Source organism: Barbus barbus (assembly GCF_936440315.1).
Source record: "Barbus barbus genome assembly, chromosome: 4".
NCBI classification, from domain to species: Eukaryota; Metazoa; Chordata; class Actinopteri; order Cypriniformes; family Cyprinidae; genus Barbus; species Barbus barbus.
The window spans coordinates 27,848,117-27,861,800 of record NC_136732.1 but is presented as its reverse complement, the minus strand read 5'-3'; the positions used below and the strand labels follow the sequence as shown (position 1 = coordinate 27,861,800).

Below are 13,684 nucleotides of genomic sequence, written 5' to 3'. Positions count from 1 at the left end.
CCAGGTATGAAAGAAGACCGGGAGTCAGAGATGCAATCAATTAAAAGACAATTACTGAAGAAAATAGTTTGCAGTTTCATCAGCAGAAGTCAGCTTCAACACTGTCGATGGAGATTGTAGGCCACTCTGCATACATGTTCAAGACACCATCAATTGTATTATAACAGAGGTCACTAATTATGTCAATACATAGGTAAGCGAGATTCTGGTTGGTTGAAACATAGATAACATAGAGAATCTCCACACATGGACGTAAACTTCAAAGCATATGATCAGAGGTCAGACACAATAGGTCTCTCCAGAGATGTATATCTGATACCCTGGACATCAGGGTGACGGCAAATGATAGTTTCCTCTTAGGACTCTCTCCGCATCTAGCTGCAAAGACAGACACTCACACACATACAGAGAGAACCCTTATCTGTACTTCAAGGTTGCTGGGCTCTGCCCTGAATCTTATCAAATATGGTTAACTTGTTGAAAAATCCAGCATATGCTGGTTAGGTATGTTTTGAAGCATGGCTGCTGGTTTGAGCTGGTTTAAGATGGTCATGTGCTGGTCCTAAGCTGGTCCTGAGCAGGAGCTAGTTACTTAGGACCAGCACATGACCAGCTAAGAACCAGCTTAAACCAGCTCATGACCAGCTAAAGACCAGCTTAAACCAGCAGCCATGCTTCAAAACATACCTAACCAGCACATCCCTTACCAAAAAAGTAGTATACTTCAAGTTTAAGTATACTTAAGTAAAGTTCAAGTATATTTTTAAGTATACTCTATGTAGTAAGTATACAAATATCAGTGTACTAGTAGTATACTCGTAAGTGTACTATTTCAGTACTCCTTTGGACTAAATTGGCCCACTTTCTAGTATATAAAATACACTTTTAAGTACACTTTAAGCATACCAGTAGTAAACTTTGAGTACACAACTAGTTTACATACAAGTTTTTAGCTTGTACTGCAACTATACTAAAATACTATAGGTATACTGATAGTGTACTAATTAAATACGTGTAGTAGCATTTTTAGTATACTTTGAAGTATAGTCTCAGTAAACTACTAGTTTAGTAGTTTTATACTGCAAATATACTTGTAAGTTTTCTTTAAGTGAACTTTACATTATACTTTAAGTATACTACTATGTCCCTATTTATGAATTTGTATATATTTTGTTATATGAATATCTGAACATACAAAACATCAAAAGAAAGAACAGAGTATCTGTTTGTAAACAAAAACATTTTATTCTAGCTTCATGCATTCTTTTTTTAAACACTTGAATGTGGGTAGGTTTCATAAACAACATTTTGAACAAAAAGCTGAAAAAAAGATAATGAATTGGATTCAGAATGATAATCAAAATGTAGATGGAGTCGATCAACACCCCAAAGCTTGACAGTCATTATTACCTCTTCATTGGTTGACATTTTATTCCATAACGTTATACAGTTTTGATGTTGTTTTATGTCTTATGATCGTGTTACATTACATTTGGAAGCATCTGTTGTTTTGGTTTCTTCTCCTCTTGTAATTTGTTTTGGAAATTCTGTACAGAAGATGTGTACTAGTACCCCCTATCATATAACAGTGAAAACACGGATTCTAGGAGCACAAGTATAGCTCAAATATAGTTAGATTTTTTTCTAAGTATAAGTCAAGTATACTTAAATGTCAATTTAAGTATATTTCTGAGAAGTGCATAAAGGCCATTTCTGAGAAGTACATAAAAAGTACACTAAAAGTACTGTCATATTTTAGTTTAAAAGAAGTATACTAATAGCACACTTGAATAAACTTCTTTTTCGTAAGGGATGCTGTTTTTTTTCAACAGGGTAACTACACACACACAATGAAAGCAGCTTCTCAGAGATTAAAAGGCAGACTAAAACCATATTCAAATTATGTTCTAACATGCAGACACATCAATATCATAAATGTTGTAATCACTTGTTGGTCACATAGATGGGAGGTCCCGATGACCTCTGTGACATGGCAGTGTGACCCTGGGAGCAGAAAACAGAACTCGGCATGTCAAAGATTACTGTTACACATTCCATCTCCTCACTAAAGAAAAATATTCAGATACATTTTGAAGTGTAACTACTAATATAAGGTAACTAATAACTTTATTCAATCAACTAACAATCTGGGAGGTCAATAATTTGATTAATGAAAACACAAAAAATATTATAATTTGTATTGTTATGAAGGCCATGATGCACTCTAAAAAATGCTGGGTTATTTCTTTTTTTTTTAAACCCAAACGCTGGGTTCAGTCTGTTGGGTCATTTTATTGGGTTATTTTTTATATTTTTACCCAGGTGCTGGGTTATTTTTTTTAAAACCCAAACGCTGGGTTCAGCCTGTTGGGTCATTTTATTGGGTTATTTTAACGCTGGGTTAATTTTTTGGCAGCGGCTATTTGCACTGTGTAAATAACAATAGATGCTATTTACACTCAATTAGATGCTATTTACACCAAGTGCAAAAAGCATATTTTTTTGGCAGCGGCTATTTGCACTAAGTGTAAATAGCGATAGACGCTATTTACACAAAGTGCAAATAGCAATAGATGCTATTTACACTCAATTAGATGCTATTTACACCAAGTGCAAATAGCATATTTTTTTAGTGACAGATGCTATTTACACTAAGTGCAAATAGCGATGGATTCTATTTACACTAAGTGTAACCAGCAGTGACATGTAATGATGTAAGGATTATTAATCCATACATTATTAATCCATTAAATGTAAGGATTAGTGTGGATCCAGGATTCCAGTCCTTCAACGGGCCCACTTAAATACAGCTGTCTGAGGCTAGCTGTGTTTTTAGCTTGCAGTTGCAGTGAGCCCTTTCCTGAGATCATAGCTATCTGAGGATAACTGTGTGCTAGCAGGGCTGACTCCCCTTACAACAGAGGTCTCAAACTCAATTCCTGGAGGGCCGCAGCTCTGCAGAGTTTAGCTCCAAACAGCTCCAACTCGAACCTGCTTGGAAGTTTCTAGTAATCCAGAAGACCTTGATTAGCTGGATCAGGTGTATTAGGGTTGGAGCTAAACTGTCTCCTTGAGCCCTGCATAGACAGTGCTATCTCTCCAGCTAGGTTTGTAAGTAGATAGCCCACTCTTAGTGGCCTGCACAGTTTGATCTGTGATCTGTGAACTAGCACATAGATATCTGTGGACATCTATGTGCTAGTTCAACGATTGCTTCGATTGTTTTTAAGTAGTGGTCTCCTTGAGCCTTGCCTAGACAGTGCTATCTCCCCAGCTGCTAGGGTTGTGAGCAGATAGCTTACTCTTTGTGGTCTGTGCACTGTTGAAGGAAGGTCCTTCTTGATGGCTGTCTGAGGCTAACTGTACTGTTTGTCTTGGTCTACGAGCTTTTAACAAGACCCTTTACCGGCATTTTAGCTTACATCATTTCTGAATAATAACCTAGCGGCTTAGCCTTTGTTTTTTGTTTTCCTCAAAACACAATTTCAAGTAGTTTTTTTTTTTTACAATTTGCAGCAAACATTTTTAAACATCTTTTAAAAAAATACTTTAATGTCTTTAAGCATTAATAATTTTTTTCGTTTGTTTAGTGGCCTACATTTAGAAATGTAAAAATCTAGAAAAGATGTTGCTGTATTGGCTGTGACTAAGCGCAGCGGGTTAAGATACCATCTCTTTCTGTATTTTTCTTTCTTTCTTTTTGTGTAAAGAAAACACTGTACTTTATTATTATTATTATAGGCAAAGACAATTTTAAAATGAACAGTATTAACCGTTATTTTTTCTACTGTGAGGCAGTGACACTGAATGTTGATGATCACAGCTGTGATGTTGTGAAAGGCAGAGGCGGAAAGGCCAGCACTGGGATAGTGATAATGGTGGGAATGACCTGTGGTTCTGTGGTCACCTCTTATAGTTCTTCCTCCAAACTTATAGTGTAAAACTCTAGTATCTAGATGAGCACGAGAATGTTTATGGGCACTGAACCATGTGTTAACATGACTATATATCTGCATTCAGGTGCGAGAAGTTTTAGAAAATTATTATTGTTAGAACTATTTTAGATGCACTGAGTCAATAGAAAGTGTATTGACTCAGTGCATCTCAGTGTGGTATGGAAACAGCTCAAATCAGGACTGCAAAGCACTACAGAGAGTTGTGCGCTTAGCTGAGCGCATCTCAGGGTCTGCTCTCCCCTCTCTGCAGGACATCTACCTCAAACGCTGCAGAAACAGAGCTGTTAAAATCTTCAAGGACTCAAATCACCCTGGTAACCAGCTATTCACTTTGCTTCCATCTGGTAAGCGCTTCCGTAGCCTGATGGCAAAAACTGAGAGACTTAGGAGGAGCTTCTTCCCCCAGGCCATCAGGCTCCTAAACTCTAACTCTGTGTCATAACATCACTTGACTCCATGTAAATATCACCATATCAATAAGCTATTCATAATTTTTTCTACCTCATATTGCTGCTATTATATACCCTGTACAACTTTTTTGCACATTATTTTGCACATTCCTCTTAGTACTATTTAAGTCAACAACATACTGACCTGCACATTTATATTTATAATCTATCTTTTTATTTTATTTATTTATTTATTTTTTTTTCTACTTTTCTTCTCTTAATATTTGTATACTTTATAATTGCACTGTCCTTGGAGCGGACCTGACCTACATTTCACTGCTGGTTATACTCTGTATAATTGTGTATGTGACGAATAAAACTCTTGAATCTTGAATTTTAAATCTGTTTAGTTTACTAAACAGCTCATTTTCACGAAGCAGATTAAAGTTGTTCAGATCAGTCAACATGTTGGTAAATGTCTTTTTTTTTAATTCAAAATCATATCAACCCAAACGTACAGATATATCAACATGTATCAGTTTACTTTCTGGCATCAGCAAATAGTTTCAGTTCAGTTTCAGAAAAAAACAAGTGCAAAAGCTCAGTGAAAGTCTGAGAAATGACGACACAATGATAAAAAGATAGCACAACCAACCAACTTATTCAGTTCAAAATCTTTAGACAGTTTTAAAGTTGAAATATTACTGTGATATTAACATTGCAATGTGCAGTGATAAAGGAAGACTATTATCAATTATATTTTCATCTTTAATCGCCATCTCTTATGAAAAATAGAATTAAAAACCGAGTTCACCAAATATCAAAGTGAGAAGATAAGGTCTTGGCGTTGCCATGCTTGCGTTCTTTCAAAATGTACATGAATTAAGATGTTACTTTCTGATAAGTGAGAAGAGCTGATGATGCTTTGGTAAGAACGGAAACGTACACTGTGTGTATGCTAAGAACTGATCTGTCCATCAGTCTATTGCCCCTAAACAGGAAACACCATAAATATATATAATATATATATTTTTATATAAGTGATTATAATGATGTGACCTTCACTGTTTTTATCTGAGTTTAGTGTAGCCAACCCTGCTCCTGGAGGACTTCCATCCTGCAATTTAGCTCCAACTCTAATCAAACCAGCTAATCTAGATGTTCGTGAATTATATGGATTGCATGAAAATAACAGGAATACGAGTGCTGGAGAACTGAAGCCTTCAGGAAGGGAGCAAGGTTTGGCACTGCTGCTCTAATTGACATTAATCAACTCTTTCCAGATGCTGCAACTACACCATTATTGTGGTGAAATACATGTTTCTTCAGTCAGCAGATAGACATGGGACACAGAGGTAAGTGCAATTCAAACAACAGGTTTATCGAAAAGCAGCAGAGGGGAATGCGATGAGCAGTGAGTCCGGGTAAGCTGGCGGGGAATGGGAAAGTCTCTTGGGGCTTATCTGAGTGTTAATGTCCTTGTTTCCTTATCCAGGGGATCCAGAGCTAACAGTGGAGCGTGGAGAACTGGAGCGTTGGAGAACAGGGATAGGAACACTGGAGCAACTGGTAAGTAGACAAAAGGTAAGTGGGTTAGGTTTGTCAACCAGGAAAGTTTGAGACCAGACAGTGAGTGAACGGGAGGAGTGCAGGGATATAGTGCTGCTGATTAGTGCTGACAGGTGGCGGTGATCAGAAATCAGGTGATTGGGATCTGGTGAGTGTCGTTGGTGGAGACTGCGGTGACTCTCTGATATCTTCACTGACGGAAAATGTGATAAATCTAATGTCCCACACAAAATGTCTTTTTTTCTAATCTGTAGAAAAAAAACGATACTACGGCATATATATATGACAACTGCATATCAAGTGATTTCTGCAACAAAAGTGAAACTGTTTAGCTGTGAGAGAGTTATGATAAACCCTATATGCTCAAATGTAAAGTACATGGAAATGGGGTTTAAGTTTATCGTTCAATGTGAAATCTTGTTGAATTTGCGGTATTGATTCTGAGAATAGTTTTTTTTTTTAAACACGGATAAAGCAGAAAGATTTGAGGAAGTGTCATTTTGTAAAGCAAAGATGAAACATGCAAGCAGACGTGAAGCTGTTTGTTTAAACTTAAAATTATTTAGATACTGTGGCACTTTTGACTATTAACCGCTGAGCAGCCCTGAGAGAAGCCTGATAGCACACACTAACAATAAACCCCCTTGAACAGAAATTAATAATTAAATAGCTTTCATAAATCTTTTTTTATGATGTGGTCAGACCCTGAGAATATTTCAAATACTCAAAGAAACAAGGAAACCACAGCTTTGTGGGGGAATTAAAAAAAGATCACAAACAACCCAGCATGGTCAGAAACACAAAACATTAGTCTTTATTAAACATTACTCTTATCATCCAGGGACCTGACACAACAGAAACATTTTTGTGCGTTTGACTGTATAACAACTGTTAAAGCAGTACAGGGTTTGTGCTGTACGTCGTGTAGATCTCTGCTTGTCATCCTTTGAATGAGAGAAGAGGCCCGTCGAGGTCTGTGACGCAGTATGGCTCAAAAGCGGTGAACCATTGAATGCAGAATCAAATGAAACAGACAGTACTGAGCGACTGGAAGAGGCTTGTGATTTTCACAACAGGTAGATAGAAGTGAATGGACTCGAGCTCTGTGCATAGTTGCAGTGAAACGGTTCACACTCCACCCTCAGAGGAACATGTTAAAGAAGTCATTTCGGCCCACTGTTCAAAGGTTCGTGACGACAGGTTCAGCAGACGTGATGCAGAGGCAGAGCTGTTGTAAACTGGTACAATAATGATATGCTGACACTGATCCACCAGAACTGGATTGTATGGAGCCTCCTAAACGCATTCATTTTATCGAGATGTTTGACTTAAAGGGACAGTTCTCCCAAAAATAAAAATCCATCATGTTATTCCAAACCTGTATGACCGACTTTCTTTTGCAGAACACACACACACACACACACAATAGAAAGTTCATATGGTTTGGAATAAAATGAGGAGTAAATAATGATAAAATGTCTCTGGTAGTTCAAATAAGATTAATTTCATTTAAAACAAAAGAATGCTACATTTTCAGAAACGTCGGTACAAGGTCTTACCTTAATAAAGCATTTCTAGGCAACCATAACTGTGAAATCAGTACTCGTTTCATGCTTTTAGAGCTAAACAAACCCAGATGTCTGGCACAGATCAGTGTGTGTTACAGAGGCAGAGTTGTTTGTGAGCTTTACTTAAAGTGATTGTCACACAGAGGCAGTGTTGTTGTTGACAATTGTTCAATGATTGTTGCAGGAGAGCAGAGGCAGTGATGTTGTAAGGTACAGAGGAGAAGGACGCGGCGGTGGAAGCATCTCAGCACACACGTGACAGATGATTACAAACAAATCTACCACAAACTGAGGTGCAGGCAAAGAGAAAAAAAAAATAAAAAAAAACGTTTTCAATGCTCTGTTACAACATTCTCAATACTTCTTAAATGACGTGTTTTTCGTCTTGTATTCTTTGTGAGTCATTATGTTTGGAAATCTCTTTTTATTTTCTCATCTGCTAATACTGTGTAGAGGGGGTCTCTGTCTTTCGACAGTTGACAATTACAAAAATTAAGAGTAAATTAAGAAACAATATTAAAAAGCTACACAAAGGCCTTTACCGCTCTGAGATCTCACACACATCATAATCACAAGCTGATTGTTTACATGAGATCCTTCATTTCTTTGCCACAACTGCCAAGTTGATCATTGTGAATACATCTCCAAATCATTTCCTCACTGGACAAAACTACGTTTTAACCCCATCGCATGATTTTCAGTGCTAGTGTGACGTGCCCTTGTGCATGACGTGAACAGGACTGTCTTGGAGTGAGAGTAACAGTGGGTCGACCATAACTCTTGAGAGAAAAGTGAGAGAGAAAAGATAAGAACTGTTCTGCATTCCACCTAAGACACAAAATTCAAATCTCATTTTTCTGTCAATATAGATTTCATATATTCATATATCTTTTTGTAAGAAAACAAAGAAACAGAACCAAAACAGCTGGAAAGTTCAAAATGTCCCTGACTTGTGGACATTTGACGTCCTAATGTCCTTTAGCTTGCTTTTAAGGGATTGAAATCTCTAAAATAATTTCACAGGCTCAAGAGAAAGCGTCCCTCAGATGAGAAGGAGCGCTTATCTGGGCCTTCACAGTTTGTGTGATAGGAGCAGAGCTGGGAAGACACAGTTAGGAGCCGCTTCTGCACACACAGGGCGTTTGTTCTGCCATCTTTATTGACCACCGTCACGTGAAAAGCTGCAGGGCTCTGATAGTCACTGAATCTCTGGTGGTTTTAATGACAGTGTGAGTTTTGGGCAGGCTCGGCCTGTGTGTGACTCAATTGGTCTTCAGCTAATGAAAGCCGGCCAGATTAACTGTTCGGGTCTGGTCAGCCCGGATCAAAGTCTACCGGAATTCTGGTTTCTGGTGCTGGTCAGCTGTGGCTTATTTCTGGTTTAGAACCAGTTTCATTCTGTACGGAGCCCTGTCTGGAGGTGAGACTCAGGGGGAGTGAGCTGAGGGGCTGCTGTGTGCCGAGCTGGGAGACAAACTGGGGCTGCAGCTTCCTGGTGGTGCTCCTCCTCCTCCTCCTCCTCTCGCCCCACCGCCACCCTCCAGACCCTCCGAATTCTCCAGCATCTCCTGAATGAGTGGAGGCATGGAGCCGGGAATCTCCATTTTCAGCGTTATTACTCGCTCTGCTCCTGATTGAGAAAAACCAAAAAAATGTATAATGTTAGAATGGATTCTTGTTGATTCAAGCTTGATGTTCAAAGAGTGACTGTGAATGTCACCTTTAGCGCTGATGCTCCTCAGGTCTGTGATCTTCATTAGCATCTTGGGGAACATGTGTGGTTTATGAGGCCTCCTCTTTCTCACGTAGATCTTTAGGGCCTCCAGCAGCGGCTCCTGAAGCACATCCACCTTATCCGACTGCTCCAGATCCTGCCGATCTGAGCACAAGTGCACAGTGTTTTATAACATCAGCTAACAAAGTCACACAAGCATAAAAAGTTGAAGAGAGTTTAAATTATATTCAAACATCGTCCAAATGGAAGAAAACTCCATTTGGTCCGAAAACCAGTCAGTATCTGGTGTGACCACCATTTTCCTCACGCAGTGCAACACATCTTCGCGTAGATTGATCAGATAAAAAATACAATGAATAAACCAAAAAAAGTCAGTTTTATGTGACTACTGACTGAATAGAAAAAAATTATATGAATATGACATTCACAAACCAAAATATGGCAAAAAGTGTATTCGACAGGATTTGGGTCAAAAAGCTGCAGTACCTCCACACAGCAGACAGATGGCGCTGAGAAGCCCCGTCTCTGCATCATCCATCTCCAGAGGCAGGAGCTGGTTGGCGAAAGCGAAAACCAATTCTGTGAGTGGACCGAAGCCAGCATTGTGCATCTGCGTGCGGTTCAGAGTCAGACCGTCTGAAAACGTCATGGTGTCCTGATCCGGTGTGTAGCGTGTACATATTCGCAGAATCTGTAGTCGAGAATGAAAGACACCAGTAAATTCACTGCTGCAATGCATCTATTTATGCACTATTTAGACACAAGAGCACAAGTGAGTGCGTTGTGCTCTTACCAGAATGTCGAGACAGGCGGCCTTTAACAGGGTGATCTGATCTGCGATAGTGAGTGTGGTGAAGCCGGGCAGCTGCTTGGCGAACTCCACTGTTTTAATGATGCATTTGGTGGAGAGTTCACTGAACTTGTCCCACAGGTCAACATCCAGAGCAACCCTGTGGTCTGCACTGTTGTTCTGTTCGAGGACAGAGACAATGTTTGCTTACTCTGTGATTCATTTACCCATAATTCCATGAGGGCGTCACCGTTAAGAGCTGCATTGCCTCTGACTTACCGTGGTGTATTTGCCCAGCTGGCACAGGGAGGGGAAGGTCTCCTGATGGGCCTTCCTAACCCGCTCGATCATCTGCTCCGTATCAGGACTTAAGACGTAACTCTCTGAACACTCCTGCTTCTTCTCTTCCTTCTTCCTCTTGTTCCGGTCGTTCCGAACAGCTGCAAGGACAGGAAGAAAAAAAAAAAAAAAAAGTCAAACCATCAGATTTAACCACTCCACTATACATAAACGTACAAGTAGATTTCTATACTTTATACCAGAAGTGGCACTAAGAAAGAAAAATCTAGCTAATCATATACATGTGCCACAAGATGGCAGTAAAAGTCTAGAGAAAACAGCAGATCATACACCGTTAAACCTCTTTCAGATGAATGTTCTTGTGTCTCGATCATTTTGGCAGCTAATTTACTTCAAAACAACAATGAATGAAAGAGGAGGAGACTGATTAAGTAGGAGAATCAGAGAACATATGGGGGGGATATACATATAGAGAGACAGGAAAGAAAAAAAACAAACAGTCATATAGAAATACATTTCTTGCAGTATTTCCAGAGAGAGAAAGTGCTGAATAAAAACCAAGTGCTTTGATGTGACAGTTCAAGAAGAGCTTTAGGTAAGAGAGTCTCAATTACTAAATCAGAAGAGGGAAAATGCCACGGATTTGATTCTCTGAGGTCTCCCCTTCTCTTTCCGAGACACTGAAAACATGCATTCACCTGCCTTAAAAATACAGAGATAACTACACAATAATAGAAAAGTCATACAGAAAAGGAAAAAAAAACACTGGTAACTCTCCAACTAGCTCATTATACAAACACACCAATGCAAGAAAAGTGTTTACAGCAAGATTTTGAAAACGCCTTTTTCCTTTTGGCTTTGACGTCAATGTAAACACAAATGTGAACAATACACCAAAACCCCATTAACAGTGTTTACATGCAGAGCAAAATCAGGATAACAGGAAAAATGAGGTTTTGCATAAAACCAATAGTGACCTACCCCTGAAAAAGAGTTTTAAGCATTCAGTACTATTCAAAAGTCAGTAGGATTTAGAAATTAACACTTTTATTCAGCAAGAACACAATAAAATTATGAAAACTGACAGTATTGCCATTTAGGCTATACATTTGTTTTCTCAAAAGGTTTGAATTCAAATAAATAAATTTTTAACTTTCTATTCAAAGAACCCCGAAAGAATCTTTATTTTTTATATATATTATCAATATTCCACAATATTATTGTTTTTACTGTTTTTTTGATTAAATGTAGCCTTGGTGAGCATGAGACTTTGAGAACATGTACGGAAATGTTTTAAAATATCTTACTGACCCCAAACTTTTGAACAGTAGTGTTTGTGATCTTACATGTTGTCAAGTTTTCAACGATGAAGTCTGTCATTCCAGCAACACTTGCAACCAAATTCAGGACAATAATGCCCATCTTGGGATTATATTTTTGGCCCATCAGTGGCACGTCAATCTCATGCCATCGGTTCTGTATCAAGCCGATCGGGTTGCTGAAACAATCTTTAGATGGTATCCCAGTATTTACACTTTTCAGGGAAATCTGTGAGGTAGAAGTGGTTTACTTGCTTGTTTTTGCACATTAAACTGGGATGAGAAAATATTAATTACACTAAAGATTTGCAAAGTTCACTGGTAAAAATAATCAATGTAAGATCGTGCATGTAAACGTACTCATTGTGTTTCATCACACACACAGATGTGCTGATGGTGTGCAGCGTGCAGAGATGAGAAATGAATGTTGGTGGTTGTTAATAACTGTGACAAACGGCCTCTGCTTTCACTAAAATCCAACCTAATCTAATCACGTCACATGACAAATATCAGCCCGCTTTAAAGAGCTTTAAACAGGCTCTCCCTCTGCGCCTGCATTCCTTCCCTCTCTGGCTCTGTTTTCCTGGAACCTCACAATCTCTTGGTTTTCTTGCTCTCACAGCCTCAATCACTCCTTTATCTCATGTTTTCTTGCCGTTTTTGGTTAGGACTCCTTCCTTGGTCTAAAGATAACTCCACGGCTCTTCTTCTCCCTCCTCCACACACACGCAGGGGAGCGAGTGAGAGGGTGGTAAAGGATGATTCTCCCTCACTTCTCCCCACAGCCACACATTCATTTCTCCAGAGGGAGCTGGGTGCCAGCGTGGGCTCAGAAAACACAATTTAATGGAGCCATTAAAGAACTATTAACGCAGGGAGGTAATCTTTCACGACACGACATGTGCGAAAAGACGAAACCTGCTCGCAAACAACTTTATGACGACAAGAGCGCGCCATCATATCCAGGCCGAGAGAATGAAATATGTAAAACAACAAATCTGGGGGAGAGATTTTATGATAGAAAAAGCAAACTATAGTTCAGTACAGCACAGAAAGGAAAGTGTACTTTCATGCTAATAACAGAACAAAAGTACATACAAATCCAATCCATATTTATTCTTAAAGGCAAAAGCAACTAAATTACGTCCTACTGCAACAGATACATCAGATGAAGTAATAATAATGTGCCACTGTATGACTTTGAGAAAGCGGTTATTAAAAAATGTAGATGATATTCGTTTGTCCAAGCACAAAATCATACAGACATCTAACAAAACAGCAAACCTCATTACATGCTTGTACCCAAGCCTGTAACACAAACATCCTTTAACATCACTATGAAATATGACAATACCCAGTGTGTGCTTTAAATAATTCTGGGAAATGTCATTTCACTGGTCATCCGTGCAGAGCACTTCAGCACTCTGTCCAGTAGGTGGTGACAGCTGGACCAGACAGAGACAAACGTCTGACAAGAGGCCTTCCTAGTATAGCGTACTAAACATACGCTGTAGTATACAGTTCTGGTTGTACAAAATAGTATAATAGTAGCAATACAAGTCTCTTATGCTCACCAAAGCTGCATTTATTTGATCAAAAATACAGTGAAAACAAATGAAGAGTTGATTTGCAAAAACCGATAACTTTTTTCAGAAATCATCTTTTTTTTTATTGCGCATTCCAAGTAAAATCAATCAAACTGCAGTTGGGCTATTTTGATTAAGTAATACTAACTTTTAATAACTAAAAGTAATAATAACTTTAAACGTTTGTTTTATAGCAAAAGATGATCACTCCAACAGTCATTTTTTGGCAAAAGCAGATAACTCCACATTTCATGTTTTAGAGTTTAAAAAAAAACACTCGTTCAATCTTTGTAGTCTCCTCAGATGACAATGCAGATGCCTGACAAACGTTGTTGTTGTTCTGATCATCAAGTGTATGGATGTGATTACACACAATACACGGAGCTTTTCCCTCACCATTGTAACGCGCTGCTTTTGCAAGGTTCTGTGAAAACGTTTCAGCTTTTATTTTCCTTTTACGCCCTGCAAGATG

At 38.7% G+C, this 13,684-nt stretch overlaps 1 protein-coding gene across 3 annotated transcripts in view; it reads right to left on the bottom strand.

The window, feature by feature from the left end:
- Positions 1 to 6,700: 6,700 nt before the first annotated feature.
- Positions 6,701 to 13,684, bottom strand: part of LOC306868842 (retinoic acid receptor alpha-B) — a 148,801-nt gene continuing 141,817 nt past the window's right edge. For all 3 annotated transcript variants that reach the window (XM_079415243.1, XM_079415244.1, XM_079415245.1), the window contains 5 exons: positions 10,287 to 10,447; positions 10,011 to 10,187; positions 9,704 to 9,908; positions 9,203 to 9,361; positions 6,701 to 9,112 (listed from right to left, as the gene is read on the bottom strand). In XM_079415243.1, the coding sequence (XP_079271369.1) occupies positions 8,910 to 9,112; positions 9,203 to 9,361; positions 9,704 to 9,908; positions 10,011 to 10,187; positions 10,287 to 10,447 (905 nt within the window). In that variant the 3' untranslated portion in view covers positions 6,701 to 8,909. The remainder of the gene's footprint in view (positions 9,113 to 9,202; positions 9,362 to 9,703; positions 9,909 to 10,010; positions 10,188 to 10,286; positions 10,448 to 13,684) is intronic.